General features: G+C 35.4%; 1 protein-coding gene across 1 annotated transcript; it reads left to right on the top strand.

Moving 5' to 3' along the window:
* Positions 1–872: 872 nt before the first annotated feature.
* LOC104904744 (transcription factor bHLH143) lies at positions 873–4,787 on the top strand. Its single transcript, XM_010693110.4, has 4 exons — positions 873–1,072; positions 1,999–2,580; positions 2,708–2,863; positions 3,062–4,787. Exon 4 carries the CDS (start codon positions 3,079–3,081, stop codon positions 4,180–4,182), a length of 1,104 nt encoding a protein of 367 aa, XP_010691412.1. The 5' UTR covers positions 873–1,072; positions 1,999–2,580; positions 2,708–2,863; positions 3,062–3,078; the 3' UTR covers positions 4,183–4,787.
* The last annotated feature ends 13,213 nt before the right edge of the window (positions 4,788–18,000 follow it).

Below are 18,000 nucleotides of genomic sequence, written 5' to 3' on the forward strand. Positions count from 1 at the left end.
CATTTTTCTTTTTTCACCATAATTTATGCAAGTAAAATCTAAGAGGGATAGTAAAAAAAATTTGTTTATTTAAATAAATGTTGTATGAGAAAAGATAATTTTAGGAGAGAGAATGGAGAATAATTGGTGAAAGAGTAAATTGTAACATCTTGGTTGAATAAACAAAGGAAAAAAGAAAATTTAAGAAGCAAATAAATGATGTGACACGTTTTTTCCAGACAAATTACGAAAAAAATGTGAAACTAAATATGAAGATGAGAACTATATATTGGGACACCCAAAATTAAAATGGAAGTATGACTATGTTTAGTTCACCTTAAATTTTCTGATCTGAATTTATCTAATATGAATTTATTTTTTCTGATCTGAAATAAGCAAAAATAAGGTGCACTGAACATAACCTATATTTTGAGAGGGATGAAGTATTAGCTACTCATATACTCCCTCCGTCCTCTATTAGTTTACCCGTATTCCTTTTAAGGGTGTCTCTTATTAGTTTACTCCCTTTCTTTTTTTTGCTATTTTTGGAATGAGACCACAAACTTTTCATCACACATACATTTAATTTTAATACAAATAATAATTTCTCTTTCTTTTAATGACTCACAACATTATTTCTCCTTGCAAAAGAAATAGAGGACGGAGGAAGTAATTGCTAAACAGGATGAAAATATTTATAAACACGACATTCACGTATGAACGGATGAAATAATAGTCCCACGCCAGCAAATTGTATACTTTATCTCTGTTTATGTAATCAAAGAGTTTGGTAAATTTTACCCGTGCGGTTGACACTTTTGACACTTTGAAAATAAAAAAAAGCAGCTTAGATGGTAAATCTTCCACTCCAGTGTTAGAAATGATGTCAAAAATCTCTATAAAATCATCCTTCTGCCATTTCGCCTCTTTTTGACTGTACTCACTCTTGTTTTTCTCTCACTTAACTCTCACCTACCATTTCCTCCTCAAATCTTTACCATTATCTTTCTCTCTCTCTCCTATATTTGCACTCAGTTTCTAGATCATCTCATCACATCTATTCAGATTTCTTCTTATTCTGTAATTTTTACTGGTAAGTTTTTTACTTGCTTTTATGAATTTTTTGTTCAAGACAAAGAATTGTTAGCTAAATGTTGTAAAAGAAGATACTTTTTACTTCATATTTTGTGTGGATTTTATCTTGTTTGTTGATAATAATTGTTAAAAGTAAAAACCCATATATGTTTAATGTTTTTGCAAATCCCAGAAATTTTTGTAAGCAAAATGAAATAAATTGTTTAGAGTGTAATTGTACCCTTAATTTTTTTTAACATATTTTGTGTGGATTTAATCTTGCTTGTTGATAATAATTGTTAAATGTAAAAACCCATATACATTTTGCAAATCCCAGAAATTTTTGTGGGAAAAAAGAAAGGAATTGTTTAGAATGTAATTGTACCCTTTTACCATAAACACTCGTTTGTGAAATTTGAAGATTAGGGTTTTTTTTCTTCATCATAATCTCTGTTAATTTTGTGATTGATTAAGTGAGAAGTGGTATAACAAGTTGTAATTGTGGTAAAATTATACTGTAAAAAAAAGAAAAAAGGTTATCTTGAATCTGATGCTTTTATTTTTCAAGCGTGCTTCTAATCATCATGAGAATTAGAAAAGATAAAGACTTTAGGGTTTTTGCTGAATTATTTCCCAACAACAGAAAAAAATAAAGTAAAGTGAGTGCTGGGTAATTTTTGCTTTATGTATATTCTTCAAAAATGTCAGCTTTATTTATTACTAGTAGTGTGTATGGTGTTTCATGTTCATAAGAATTTGAGATTGAATTGTAAATTACTTTCTACATGATATTTTGTTTTGAGCTGTGACATATGGTAAATTTAGCTTTATAAGTTATTGTTGATGTTGGAATTTATACTGGTTGTTGTTGTTTTACTGAATATCATTTTCTACTGTGATACTGCAAATTTTGGCTTTTTAATTTCTTGTCATTTTTTGTTGCAGGATTTTTATAAATCTGTAGGTTTGGTACTTTCACAAACTTAGGGATAGGGAAGAAACAGCATGTTTTGGTTCCGCAAAGTCATACCCTTGAACTTGTATTGTAAGGTTATCTTGTAAGGTGTCGGTCCTTCGAATTTAGTCTTCAATTTATCATCCACTGATTGTTTTCCTTATTAACCATGGGATCCAACCACTGCGCCGTTGTTCCTTGGTTCTGGTACATTATTATCTAAATCTAAGTATAGTTTAAGAGTTAAACTAGTTTAGAACTTTTAGTATCTTTGTCGCCGCCTCCTTCATTGTCAACCTTTAGTTACCCTTCCACTACAATATTCCTTTATTCTTGTTCGGTAATTCAGCCTCTTTTGTTTCTTGAGAATTCATCTTTCCGTGTCGCTTTTAGTGGTCCTAGTATCGTTTTCAAATTAAGTTACTGTCCAAAAGGATTTAGTAGTAGTTATGGTGTGCCAAGGATCAAGCCAGTCAAAATTTCGGGCATTGAAGCATGAGAATGGAATTGCAGGAAAATCAACCATTATAGTTAGAGTTATAGCTTGTTTTCAACCTTTGCAGGATTGCCAGGTATGTGCTAACAACTTTGTTTTTTTTCCCTTCTGCTCTAAACATGCCACGTTACTCTATTATTGTGATGGCATAGAATCTAATTGAGGTTCTTTCATTGATGTGATTCATTTCTTGTTGCTTGCAGGCTGAGTATTTCCGTCAGTTGCTTAAACCCATTACGTAGATTGGCTGTACTTTAGGTGTTGTTTTGTTTTCTGCTGGATATTTTGGTTTTTTTTCTTCTGTTTTGTAATCTTAAGGGAGAGGCTGAATATATCATATCGAAGCATCTATAATATCGGTTAGTACTGAACTTTTCCTCATCAATTCTCAGTTTGGGTGTGTTATCTTCACCTGTCCAGAATTGAATTTATCATATGCTTACTCCTGATCAGCCTTACTTGTGTTTTTTAGGGTAAAGAGAACACACCCTAATGATGACCATATGGTTTGAATTGTACAAACAACAGTGTTGAATTTTCTGCCTTTTCAAATTCAGGTGTTTTTTTCAGTTTAATGGTCGAGCTGAGCGGCTCTTGGGTTCACCATCAACATTCCCCTTGGGAAGCATCTGCATACAGGAACTGCATGATTGCTCCTGTCGAACACAGGCAACACGAGTCTTTGCCTGTTGCTATAAACCCTTGCAGGGTGTCTGCTAATTTGGGTTCGAATGGGTTCGATTTTTCTGGCTTGCCCGAAAGAGGCCTTACGAATGTAAGTAATGGCCTAATACAAAAATCTGTTCCCCAATTACAGACCCCATTTACTCAAAATCAAGGTCACAAAGAACAGATTTCTCTGTTCCCTGCTAGAATTAGTGAGAAACCATCATGTGAAGTACCTTCTGCTCAGCAGAAAAAGTTTCTCATCTTTGATCGGTCAGGAAATGAAACGAGGCTAGTTTTTAGTTCTCTTTGTCCTCGGGTGGAGAATCTATCAACTCCACCAACTATTTGTCCTGCTTGGAATCTTCCTCGAGAAGAGTCATTTGGTGCATACCATCAATATCTTGCTGAAAAACAAGGAAGAATAGTGGAACAAGCTTGGACTAAGACACCTGCTCTCTGTGAAGAGTCAGGTGAGAATGAAATTATCGATGATGTCAGTGAAATGCGTGAAGACACGGAAGAAATTAATGCCTTGCTTTATTCCGAGGATGAGGATGATGATGATGATGATGATGATAGCTTCGATGATAATGATAAGGACGACGATGAAGTGAGCAGTGGTCACTCTCCATTGGCCAACGAGCAGGATTGTGAGAAGCAAGAAGAACAAGGAAATGAAAAAGGTTTTGATAATGAAGTGGCTAGTTTAGAAAGATGTTCAAAAAGACAGAAAGCCCTTCATGGTGGGTGTAACATACTATACCAAAGTCCATCATATGAAGATATCAGTGAGAGTGTTTGCCCTATGATTGGAAGCAAAAGGCCAAGAAAGGATAAAATTCATGATACATTGAGGGTTCTTGAGAGTATAATTCCTAACTTGAAGAGCAAGAATCCAGTGATCATCCTAGATGAAGCAATTAGTTATCTGAAATGTTTGAAGTACAATGCTGAAACCATGTCATCGGAAGATCCAGATAGCTCCGGCTGCTATGAACCTCTAAATTGATCGTGATCCTCACTCCGGGAAGTGCGTGGACCCGAGTAAAGCTAGGTACTCGAAGCCAAATGAGGAACTCCGCTTATAAGTAAGGTTATGTTTTGGTTTGATGTTATTTTCTTCCATTGGCATTATTGTACATAATTGCCTAATAAAATCATTGCACGAGGGTGCATCGGCGAGATCTGTGGCTCAAATGAAATTCCGCGGTGGTCATAGTAGCATGAAACGAGCCTCTCTCGTCGGCGAGTAATTCGATAGTATTACCTTTTGGGTGATCAAAAGTCCTAAATTGAAAGCATGGGGATGACTAGTGCTTGGTTGTACTTGATAATGACCCTGGAATTTGAAGAAAGAAAAAGAGACTAAAATGGCTGCATGCGCATTATAAGTAATTAAGTCCCCACCCCCCTTCTCTTTCAGTGTCTTTTTTACCTCTTTCTTCTTGAGCTTTCATTTCTTTCTTTCTCAGCCTGAATTGATTAGGCCCCATCTTCTTATAAAATCTTGTCTTAAAGTGGTTTATTTAGTTACTGTTATGAGTTTGTCTGTAATATAGAATTGTATGTTGCTTTTGTGAGTAGTATTTCATTATGTATTGTATTTCTGCTTCATCTTGTTTTCTTTTATCTTACTCCTTCCGTTTTTTTAATTGTTATATTTTATTTAAATGTTGTTTCTTTTTAATTGTTATATTTCTCTTATTTGGGGTACTTGGCCCACCATAAAGTAATACTTTTATATTTGTTTTTCTTTCTTTTTCCACCCAAAAATATTATTTTTCACTTTTTCTTATTATTTAACATCAAATGGGTCAAAAAGTACACTCTAAAAAGCTTGAAAGCAACATTGTATAAATTTTTGTCCATATAATAATGTAGCAATTAAATAAAAACGGAGGGAATAATTATAAATGTGAAGTGTCGAAACAAAAGGGCAGGCGTAGAAAGTAGAAACAAAAAGAAATACTTTCTCTGTAACATTTTTTTTTTTTTTTTTGTTGATTGGGAAATTAAGTCAGCCCAAGGGCTAACTCCTACCAAGGCTACTAGCCTTGTAGGAACTACCAGCACATTGGCTGGTAATGCATGCAAAGCATGCTAAGGAAATACCCCAATATAATGCTGGGGTTAAGGATCGAACCCCTGACCTCAGAAATCAGAGGGGAGTGCTCTACCACATGAGCTAGCTCTTCATCCTTACTTTCTCTGTAACATAATAACTGCAACAATTGGATATTATTTATAAGGTATAAAATATTCATGTTTTGCAGTTATTATGTTACGAAAGAAGTGACAAAGAAAGAAAAAGAGGAAAAGGCAAGCATTAGCACGGCTTAGGAGATTTCGAATCACGGGTAAATGAGTAGTTCACCTTTCTGTATTCAGGTGATCTTCTTAACTTTCGCATTTAGCGATTATCTTATGTATTATAGCGATTGATCAGAACTTAGAAAAACGGAGAGAGTATAGCATGAGCGGTTATCTTCTAGTTCTAGTATATTATAGTAATTGAGTAGAACTTAGAAAAAACGGAGAGAGTAATAGTATAGCATTGTGGCGTGATTTTTTTTCTTGAGTTGATGAGATTACGAAGACATGGTTGTTTTTTCTCTACTTTTTTTGCAAATTGTGAGATGTATGTAATGTCATGCCCTATTAATATAATTTTTTGGTGCACCAAAAGAGCCTGTCTTCTTGCTATTTGGATGAAGGATTTTTGGGACCCATTAAGATCATAATGGTTATGTAATTGAGAATTGTTGGCAAATGTATGTGACTATGTGGGTTCCATACTTTTGAAATGAATACAATATGAAAATTATGGGTCCATTCATGGCAGTGGCCTATTTATGAACCCACCTGCCTTACTTCTTATGGTTGTCTTCAGGACAATGATTAGGGTTTTAGTCTTTTTTTCATTGGCTACATCTTCTGTGATGGATCTTATCATCTTTCAAAAAAAAATTAAAAAATTCATGATATTTTTTTTTTTACCATTGAAGTGAATCATAAACGTACAAACGTAACTTTTATTTTATGAGTGAGGACAAAAATATTATAATCATATATGGCTTTCTATAATAGATATAGTAGCACTTCTATTGGTACCAAATTGATATTGTATTGGACATTTAGGGTATGTTCTCCTTAATTTATTTTCAATTCAGTTCAGCTCAGCTCAGGACAATACTTTTATTCTCACATATCACTATTCAATTCAGGTTAGTTCAGTTCAATTCAATTTAGTTCTGTTCAGTTGTTTAATGCCGAAGAGAACAAACCCTTAGCTTAACGATTTAGATAAGTAATGGATAATAAAGTAATAATTTATACTTAACCAATTCTTGTTTAAGTTATACTAGGAAATGGTTAAAAATAGGAATATTGGTATCTTAAAAAAAATAGAGTATTATATTGGTGTAAGGAATGTCAATTGACACCTTAATTAAAATTTAAATATTTTTATCTACTTCAAATTGGGTTATAAGAATATTTGAAATTTTCATGTTGATTGACTATTCCTCAATCCATATTTACTAGTTTGAAGACCAACAATTGACACTTTGAAATTATAGATCCACTCATCCACCCTTGAAAGTTGAAACATATGTGAATTACTTGGCTACAGACTTTGATTAAAGCTAAATTACTAGTTAAGCCGACTTTGTAGTTTAGAAACTCCACCTTTTGAACTTGACAAGTTGGAGTTTATGTTGTTGGTGAGTCGAGTTTTTTTATTCTTAAATTCGATTCAACTCTTTTTTTTTTTTTTTAATTAGAAAATTAAGTCAGCTCAAGGGCTAACTCCTACAAGGCTACTAGCTTGTAGGAAATAAACATAATGTTGGGAGTAAGGATCGAACCCCTGACCTCAGGGGCCAAGGGAGAGCGCTCTACCCATTTGAGCTAACTCCTATCCTTTCGATTTAACTCTTTGGATTCCATCACTATACTTTGTCTACCTTCCTAGAAAAACTAAATAAAAAAATATCATTATACCTACCAAAAATCGGTTTTCAATATCCTGTAAATTTGAATTGCTCCATTTTATCCACTTAAGAATCTATTTTCCTCACTTTATTATATTTTTATTTGTTTAAAATAATAATAAGTTAAAGAATCAAACACATGACCTTTGAAATGAAATATGAGACTTTAACCACCACAACTTCAATGTTTAATGTTCAAAGTAAAACATAATAAAGTCTTCTAATTATGTGTGATTATAAAGGCATAAACAAACTAATCTCTTCTCAAACTTATCATACACGTGTTTATGTCTCATTAAGAAAATATTAATGTGTGATTTTAAATGACTAGTTCCCCTCTCCTTTTCTCTCTCTAAAACCCTAGCCTCCCTTACCCCTTCTTCATCAATTAGGGGGCTGCCATGTATGTTTTCATCCATGGTAAGCCCCTTTTTCCCTTTTATTTTCAGTTTTTAGTTCATTTTCTTATTTTGTTCAATAAATTAGTATCTCTTTATGAGATTTCTCAAACCCTTTTATGGGGTTTTTAGTTTGTGTTTTGGAAATCTCCTTCTCCCCTATGGGAGTTGTGAGTATGGTTCTTTTGTTTTTAGGTATGAGAAATTATTCTCATTGGTTGAAGTTCGAGACTCAACATGAAAAATTAGGGTTTCACAACTTCTGTAAAATTATGGAAGACTATTGGAGTACGTTCATCCCAAAATTTCCGCATCTGCAGATCGTATGCCGAACCAGAGCGAACTCACAGATTGCATTGCTTCAGATGAAGATTCTTATTAAGGCAAAATTAAGTCAAATCTGCGAGGTTTACATTTCTAGGGTGATATGTATTTCTATTAGAATTTTATGTTTTTCAGAAATAACTTGTAAGTGCCGTTTGGCGAAATATTAATGAAATCCCTTTTCTTTCAAAAAAAAAAAAAAGAAAATATTAATGTGTAGTTACTAGAATTTGAACACAATACCTTTGAAATAAAATGTGAGACTTTAATCCACTATAATTTTAATGCACAATGTTACAAAGTAAAATATAATAGTCTTATAATTATATATAATTATATAGACAAACTTTTTGATCTCTAACACTTTTACCGAGTAATTACATTCTTTTATCCTAATTCCATGAAATTGTTACTTTTATCCTCAACTCTTTAGAAGTTTTTTTTAAAAAACAACGGATCATGCCATAATGTCCATGTTTCAATTTCTACACAAGATATTAAGAAAAGCTAATAAAATAAATTATGAAATTTATGTATAATACTATATTTGATAATTGTAACTGATACATAGTATCGCCCGAGTCAAAATACTAATTTAGTACTAATCAAGGTTGGTAAGTTTATTAAGTTCAAATAATTAGTAGTAAGTTTCTTATAAGCCTAATAATAAGGTCCAATAAATTTCAATAAATTCATGTTCAATCAGATTAGTGGAATTCAAGCGAACGAATCAATACGATACTCTATGTATATTATGCATCCTAACACCTATCTCAAAATTGAGGAGTTTTGTCCAATTCAGAACCATTCTATATAGTTTTTGTGCACAACATTAAAAAAAATTGTATATCTAAGTAGTGCATTGAAATAATAACGTACTATATTGGAACCGAGCGAAAACATAACTGGGATATTATACCTATATCAAGTCATATATAATACGTTTTTATAATTTTTTTGGGTCCCCCTTTTAGGTACCCCGTGGTAATAAGAATTTCTTCTGTCCTCGCACAACAAGGCTACTCCCCCATAGGCCCAGCAAGCCCCAACCTCCTCGTAATATTGAAATTTTTGCTTCCACCAAGATTTGAACCTTGGTCTCCCAGGTGCGAGATAGGAAACCATACCATTGGACTCAATGGTCCTTGGTTACCTTTTCTAATAATTTGTTTGGGCTCCCACTGGGGACCCATGGTAAGATAGAGGCCCATGACAGACCGAAACCTCTCGTAGGTTAACCGAACTAGGTTTGCGGGCAGACACGTTGAGAGTTGGGGGAGGGGGGGAGACCGAAACCTCTCGTAGCCAAGCTTAGCTTGGTGGTTACCTTTTCTAATATATATACTATTGCTATAGAACAAATAAAATAATGTTCAAAATGGTCTTAATTTACGAATAGGGTAACTTTAAGTGAAACTATTATTTACGAATAGGGTAACTTTAAGTGGGACGATTATTTACTCATATAATTGATATGACCATGTACATATTATCATATCGTTATGTTAAATTATATATATATATTACCTCTAAAAGTAAATAACCCCATTATTATGACACCATCTAACACAAATTTTTGCATAAAAAAGGTAACCATAAATGTATTCAATAGATAGCAAAATGAGGTTGTATAGATTGTCCCTACTTCTCATTCTTAACATGACCAATTCAATTGAAACTCCTTTGGCATGTGAAAGTGGTTTTTGTAAAACTTGAATTTCTCTAAAAATGCCTAAATTTTGGACTTAGAAGTTAAAAGAGACTTTAACTTTGTTGCATCATACAACTCACATCAATGAGCAAAACATCTTTCATGCTTTTAAGGCCGTCTTTTGTGGACTATACTCAACATTCAACAATAAAAGGTAATAAATTTGAGATGGTGCCAATAATAAGTGCTAAGGAATTCGCGTGATCGCTATTTACCAAAAAGTATAAGTCACTTTAGTAAGTGACTGCAAATTTTTATTTTATTTTTGTTTGAAAAAATATATTTGTTCCGTTTCTTTTTGGATGTTACACTTTTAAAATTACGGACTCCTAGATAATTTTTGAAAAGAAAAGAGAGATAGAGAAAGAAAACAAAAGGGTCTATGTGATAGGAGAGAGATAGAGAGAAAGTATTACCCAAAATGAAAGTGTAACATCTAATTTAAAACTTCTTAAAATAAAAAGTGTAACATCTAATTTGGAACAGAGGAAGTACTATGTTACAACTTTGCAAAGCCTACTTTTAAAGCCTTCAAATTAATTTAGACTTGAGGGAATCATGCTGTTTCTGTTCATGATTTATTAGGTTGTTAAACAGTTTCTTCCATTATCTTTCCATAAAGAGAGGCTCCTAATTTTAACTTTAAAGGAAATTTATAGTCTATTGCTCTCTCTTTTAGTTTTACTACGCTCCTTTTTCTTTTTTCTTTGCTTTTTATCCTGTTTTGAGGGAATAATGTGTTAGTTGTTGAGAAAAAATGCTAGTTGTTATACCTTAATAAGGTGTAGAAAACTTAAGAGTGAAAATAATAATATAGACATGTTACTTGTGTTTGTGTGGTTGAAGTGAAAAGAAAGTGTCTACGAAGTAGAAATTGTTATATAAAAGAAGAATATAAAGTTGTTTGATTGACACAAATATAAAAAGATGTATTTTCTAAGATATATTAGTTCTAAATAACGAAGGAAGTTCCCCAAACAAGTGTAAATGTGAAAATTGCACTTCCTAGAAATTGAAACTACATGAGAACTGAGAAGAATATTTTCCTAGAAATTTCTTATGTTCAAGCAGGTGACCATTGGGTATTAGGAAATGAATTTATTATATTTGCAAATAATCACATATCAATTAAGTTTGGAATAAATATTCTCATTCTATAAAGATATAGCCTTAATTGTTATTTGCCTTAATTCCACTACAATTCATGATATTAGGACATGTTCTCCCTAACTTATTTTCAGTTCAGTTCACTTCAGTTTAGTTGCAATCGGTTCAGTTCGGTTTAATTCAATTCAATTCAGCTCCAATTATCATTTCTATTAGTTACAATTTAATTCATTTCAGTTCAATTAAATTCGATTCAGTTATTTTATGTCAAAGAAAATAAGTCCTAACTATGAGTGTAACTTTAAAAGCTTAGATTGATTACCAGTACCAAAAAATAAAAAGTTCAGCAATTGCAAGTAATAGATAAACCTGAATAAACCTAATAAAATCTCACTAGGTCTTGATGGTGAACTGCTGAAGGAGGGGCATTACGGGGATTTTTGGCGAAGGATAATTGAGATTTTTTTGGTAAAGTATATAACCTTAGTAATTGAGTAGTTATGTAAATTGTAACCCTGATTCTTTTTTAGATGTAGTAAAATGATATAGTTATTTCCAGTACATACAAATAATGTGAAGATGAGCTTTTGAAACAACTTTAAGCTATGTAGGCCACGACTAATTAAAATAAGTTTTAACAAAAATAACTTAATTTTAGAAAAGACGAAAAAAAAAGTTGAGTTCACTAATTCATAGTAAAATGAGTTATGTCACATATTATTTCACACTTTTCATTATATTAATGAAAAGATCTTTATTAGTCTTGCATGGTGCCTAATCCAATATTCCAAATAATTCTCGTCTTGCTATCTTTTCACTTTAAAAAATTACGTAACGTAATTAATTTTAGATTGATGAAGTGACAAAATTAGAAGAGAGTCGAACATATAACATCGATCATATTATCTATCAACTCAAACTATAGGGCTCCATGACAATAAAATTGAGAGAATATATCAAATGGATCGATAGATTTCACTCTTAGATAGTTAAGGCCTTAGATGAAACTCTCAGCTGCCTTTGACAGATAAAGCAAAGGCCCAATGAAAAAACCTTCATCCATTAAGAATCTCACTAGAACATATCTTGTCTAGGCTTAACTTGGCTCAAAAGGGCTACATAATATAGATATGCATAAGTAATATTTAGTATACAAGTAAAGGTTGATATGAACAACTTTGGACTTGACACTTGGTAATCTAAGTAAATTAGGTGATCATTTAACAATAAGTCTTGGTGAACCGGGTTCATTATATATATAATTGATTATATTACACAAAAACAGAATGTAATAGAAAGAATTGATATATAATACAGAAAATGGTTATATAAAGAACTAACTATATCGTATAAAAATTGACTATATAAAAGGTGATTATATCTTATGCAAACAGATAATATCATACAATACTTAGTGTACACTAAGGCTCCGTTTGGTAGGGTGTAAAACGTTTTTCCGGTAAACTATTTCCTCTATTTTCAGTTTTACATCGTTTGGTGGGCAAAAAAATGTAAAATCATTTTCCCTTGGGGTAAAATTACTCTCCAATGATGGAAAACCATTTTCCCTTCAAAATGAGGGAAAACCGTTTTCCTTATTTCTCTTGTACACTCCTCTTACTACCTCCTTACTTTCCCTTTCATTTCATCATTTTTCTTACATGGAACCAAACAACGGAAAACTATTTCTGGAATTGTGTTTTCCATTGTAAATTGTTTTCCATGAAAATCATTTTACATTGAAAATATTTTACGTCCTACCAAACGGAGCCTAAGGCTATGTTTAGTTCACCTGAAATTTTCTGATCTGAACTTATCTGATCTGATCTGAACTTATTTTTTCTGATCTGATCTGATCTGAACTTATTTTTTCTGATTACAAGATCTTATCTTTTAGATTTTTCTCAATATATAAGAAAAAATATAGTCATGTGGGGTCTTGTTTGATTCGTCTCAATGATACTTTATTAATATTCAATTATTATAATTTTTACTAATATGTAATGAAAGATATAATGATTTTTAAATATAAGCATGATCTGAACTGATCTGATCTGAACTTATTTTTTCTGATCTGATCTGATCTGATCTGATTAAATCTGAAATAAGCAAAAATAAGGTGAACTGAACATAGCCTAAGTTATTGTGCACCAAATCCATTCAAGTTTTTTTTTTAATCGTTTAATTAGATATTAGAGTCTATCTTCAATTCAACTTTCCAACTATCTACCCAATTAAAACAAGCACTAGTACTCCTAATTTGATGTTTATATTAAAGTCTATCTTCAATTTCCAATATTTTTTTTTTTTTTTGGACATCAAAAAAGCGTACAAAAGTTAAACAAGAGAGCAAAACTAGTAAAGGAATTACAGAGGGACAATTGCAAGTTGTCCCTGTCTGGCCCGAATAGCCAGATCATGTGCCAGCTGGACCTGCGAGCGATTGACCTTCATGATCCGACACCATTGAAAGTTGTGGCCAATTAAAGAATGTCACTGAGTGTCCATGTAATAGCTATCGGCTGTGTCCGTGGATTACGTAAGCTTTGGACAACAACCTCAGAATCAGTATGAACTGCAACTCGTTGATAGCCCTTGCCATGTGCCCAAATTAAGGCCTCCAAACAAGCCATAGCTTCCGTAAGCAGTGCAGAATCAGCATGGATGCAAATGCCTTGCCCTGCCTGAGTCTGATTATGAACAGTCTGAGCCACCCATGCTATTCCTGCTAAAGGAGAATTATTAGTCCAAGAACCATCTACTTGGATATGTAGTTGAGGAACTCCGGAAAAAGAAGACCCAAAATGCGCCATGAGGAATCCCGGAGGTCCTGGACCTTCTGCCAGAGTCTTAGAACATGTGAAAGGTCTGGCAAGAAAGGTTATATGTTGGTGCAGAACTTGTTGCAGCATGGTGTGTAGGATATCACCATCAGGAATGATATTGTTGAAAACAAAATTATTCCGACATTGCCAGATAGTCCATAATGTGGCAATAAATTTAGGTAAACGTTCCCCACAGAGTAGCCATCCAGACTGTAAAAGTATAATATCCATGTAATAAGCCAATCCTGGAAGGAACCATACGGAACTGAGTTGGAAATGATACCCAGCTGGCTTGTCTGCCAAGCCAAAGTAGTGAAAGGACACAATCTGAAGAGATGTTGGCAAGTTTCAGGTTCCAAAGCACAGCTTGGACAATCACCCGAAATGGATATACCGCGAGCCTCAAGATTAGCAGTCGTAGCTAAACTGTTGTGCCACAGCTTCCATAAGAAAATTTTCCATTTAGGCATGATGCGCAAACCCCATAGAATGCGAAACACTTTCGAAACCAGAGGGGGTGTCATGCTACAGATGTCAGTTTGTCGAGATAAAAGATAGTAACCAGATTTTGTTGTATATCTGCCAGAGGTTGTAAGAGGCCAAAAAGGAATATCGGAAGGAGTATCGATTTGGGCAACTCTAATCGTCTAATAGCACGAACCGTTGGAGTAGTAAAGAGAGAGGCTAATCGGGAAATATTCCAACCTTGTTGATGAGGTAACATGAGAGAGCCGATAGTGACCGTAGCCGCAGTATGAAGGTTGATATGATCGCGGAATTCCGGCACCGTACCATTAACCCAGCGGTTATTACCAGCACGAAGGGAAGAGTTACAACCAATCTTCCAAGCATAGTTAGTAAGAAGAACCTTTTCAGCCTGATATAGACTCCGCGCCCCCCAAGAGCTTTGACCTCGTAAAGGACGAAGGTTACAAAGATTTGGCGAAGTGGTATGGGAACCGGATGCAAAAACCTTGCTGATAAGGAGATCAGAATTTCGATGGATCCGCCAGGCCTTATTAATCAATAAAGCGCGGTTATGCACCATAATACTACGTAACCCGAGTCCCCCAATGCCTTTTGGCTTATGCAAAAATTCCTGCCGTCTCCAGGCAATCCCTTTACCGGAATTACTAGTCCAGAAGAACCTAGCTATCATGGCATCTACCTTGTGAGCAATGGTTACCGGTAGCAAGAAGATGGATAGAATGTGAGCAATTGACGCAATTAAGACAGAGTTGATAAGTATTATCTTCCCAGATTGGGAAATTGGAGAATGACTCCATGCAGTAATCTGTGAGCTATGCTATCCAGTAGGTAATGAAAATGCTGAGATTTTTTCCCCTGAATGTCTACTGGTGCCCCAAGATATGATCCCAAAGAACCTTTAGCATCCAAATGCAGAATGCTCTTATAGGTGTCGATCATGGTCTCAGACAGATTAGGGCTGAATTTAACATAGGACTTGCGCAAGCTTATCATTTGCCCCGAAATATTACAAAACCGAGCCAGGAGCTTGGATATTGCCGTACAAGAAGTAACAGAAGCTTTGAAGAACAGAACAGCATCATCAGCAAAAAAAAGATGAGAAATAGAAGGTGCATACCTGTGTGCTTTAAATCCGTCAAAGCGCCGAATATCCGTAGCAAGTGTTAACATGCGAGACAGAATATCCATACAGAACAGAAACAAGTAAGGGGAAATAGGATCCCCCTGCCGAAGTCCACATGTAGGAACGAACGGTTCAGATACTTTCCCATTGATAAGGATACGATATGTGACAGTGGAAATACATTGATGAATCAACCTTATCCAAGGATCAGGGAACCCGTAAACCTTGAGAACTTTTAAAAGGAAAATCCAATTAACACGAATATGCTTTAGTCATATCAATTTTTAGGGCAGCAAGATGAACATTGCCACGCCGATGTTTATTGATAACATGAGTCATTTCATGACTGATCAAGATATTGTCCTCCATATGCCGTCCCGGAATGAAGGCACTTTGATATTCGCTGATTAGATCGGGAAGCAATGGTCTTAGCCGATTCACTAAACATTTGGACGCACATTTGTAGATCGTGTTACATAGGCTAATTGGCCGAAAATGAGCAACCTCTTCAGGATTGGAATTTTTAGGTAACAAGACAATGAGCGTTTGGTTCCATTCACGTAGAATAAATCCCGTAGTGAGGAAGCGATTAACAGCTTGAAACACAGACAATCCTAGTAGATCCCAGTGAGTTTTAAAAAATTCAGCTGTGGAACCATCTAACCCAGGGGACTTGGCATTCCCAATGCCAAACATTGCCTCCTGAATCTCTGCCTCTGAAAAAGGAAGAAGAAGTTGTCGTTGTTGGCTATTAGAAAGGTGCGGAAGATTCATTTCCCGGAATAGTAGATCAATATTTTGCTCATAATCCGGATCATTGGTCGCTGTGGTGGAAGTAGTAGCGTAGGCAGTTTTGAAGTGATTAAGGATAATATCGAAAATGGCATTAACATCATCCGTCCATTCACCTTCCACATTTTTTAGGAGATAGATATAGGTAGCCCGTTGTTTCTGTTTCATTTTGTTAAAGAAAAATTTGGTAGGTAATGCACCATCCTGAATGAACTTATCTTTGGAGCGTTGAGACCAGTAGGAGTGGGCCAGCGAAGCGTTGTTTAAGAGTTGCTGGCGTTGGCTTATGAACGCATTTCCTAAAGGCAGAGTATCAATATTAGCAGCAGAGGCAGATAACTGAACAGAAAGTTCCTTCCAATCAATACCCCAAATCACCTTATGATCCAAACACCAACGTTTAAGCTGCTGTCGGAGTAACGAGAGATGTTTGGTGAAACAATACATGGTAGAACCCGCAATGGGCATTCGCCAGACAGACTGTATTAAGCTAGTTATGTCTGGATGCCCAAGGCACCAGTTTTCGAACTGATAGGGTCGCTTTCTCAGAAGTTGGGGTGGCTCTGTTTGATAAAATATCGCTGAATGGTCCGAATGGAGAATCGGAAAGTGTTTGACATAGCTTAGTGGGTATTTGTCCAACCATTCTGGTGATGCATAAGCACGATCAAGACGTTCCATAATTAACTCTGAGTCATCCCTGTTATTAGTCCAAGTAAACCGTGGTCCAACAAAAGGCACATCCTGTAAATGAAGGTCATGTTTCCAATTATTAAACTCCTCCCACCCTCGAATAATAGTAGCCCCTCCTAATTTGTCTTCATAATGGTCAAGTTGGTTGATGTCCCCAATAATGAGGAAATCTGGATAAGGGGATAATAATTGAAGGAGGTGATCCCATAGGGTTTGCCGTAGCTGATGACTCGGTTCTCCATACAAGAACAAAACGTACCAGTTCATTCCATTATTAGCTGAGATTTTACAAAAAACAAAATTACACATAGAACTAAGTACAACAACATCAAAAGGCGCCCAACAAAAAACAACCACGCCTCCGCTAGAACCTACAGCGTCACACCCAACTACAGTAGTTGGCCTAGTACTACGAAGTAAACCCTGTACATGCTGAACAGTAGATTTTGTTTCTTGCAAACACAAAAACATCGGACGCACTGTAGCTGTTAACCAGAGTATGTACGGAATTATCGGAGCGTCTCTGGAGTTCAAGCCCCGACAATTTAGCGACATGATATTCATGGAACCTGCGGTGACTGATCTGGGTCAGTCACTACCCTAGTAGCCTCGTCCGACACTTTAACCGTCAAAGTGAAATGCAGATCCATGTTATCAGCCGCAGTGTGATGTTGTTTAGAATCATCGTCATTACTACGCATACGCTTGAAAATCCATTTCCCTGCTGGAATAGGAGGTGAAGTTGCTGCACGTCGCTTCCTTGAAATATGAGACATAATTTCTTCACCCGGTTCCACACCCATAGCTCGAGCCATGGAGGGATCCGTTAGGGCCTTAGCCCTATGCTTCGCACCCGTAGCCGAATTAATACCAAAGGCACCTGTTGCCTCCCTTTGGTGAATGCATGGCTTTTTCCCGCATGTAGGCGCACCATTTAAAACACGAGTAGAGTCTTCGAAGGCATCGAGGGAATAGCTGCGATTTAAGGTTTGCGAACGTCGCTTCATCCCTGCAAAAATTATGTTAGAGTCTGAAGGCTTGTCCAAGAAACGAGGTGGCCGAAGACGTAGCCACGTGCTGGGCCCTGATTCATGAGACTCCGGAGGTCTACTTCGAGTCCAACCTTGTTGGACTAATGCTTCGAGAGTGCCAGCATGGTTATGTGGAATCCTAATAACAGAAGGCTCAGTGATAAGAGGAGAAGTAGCACCCATGGCTTCCTCACTAGGTGTATGCTCAGAGCTATTTTCCTCCATTCCCAATACTGCACGAAAGTTACTAGGGCCTCGTGTGGTAATTCCCAGGTGCCGAAAAATAGGTCGAGTCCCGGATCCCAGCGCAGCAGCATTCGACTGGACCGGCTGAGGATCCGC

This window comes from Beta vulgaris, chromosome 9 (assembly GCF_026745355.1).
Source record: "Beta vulgaris subsp. vulgaris cultivar EL10 chromosome 9, EL10.2, whole genome shotgun sequence".
NCBI lineage: Eukaryota > Viridiplantae > Streptophyta > Magnoliopsida > Caryophyllales > Amaranthaceae > Beta > Beta vulgaris.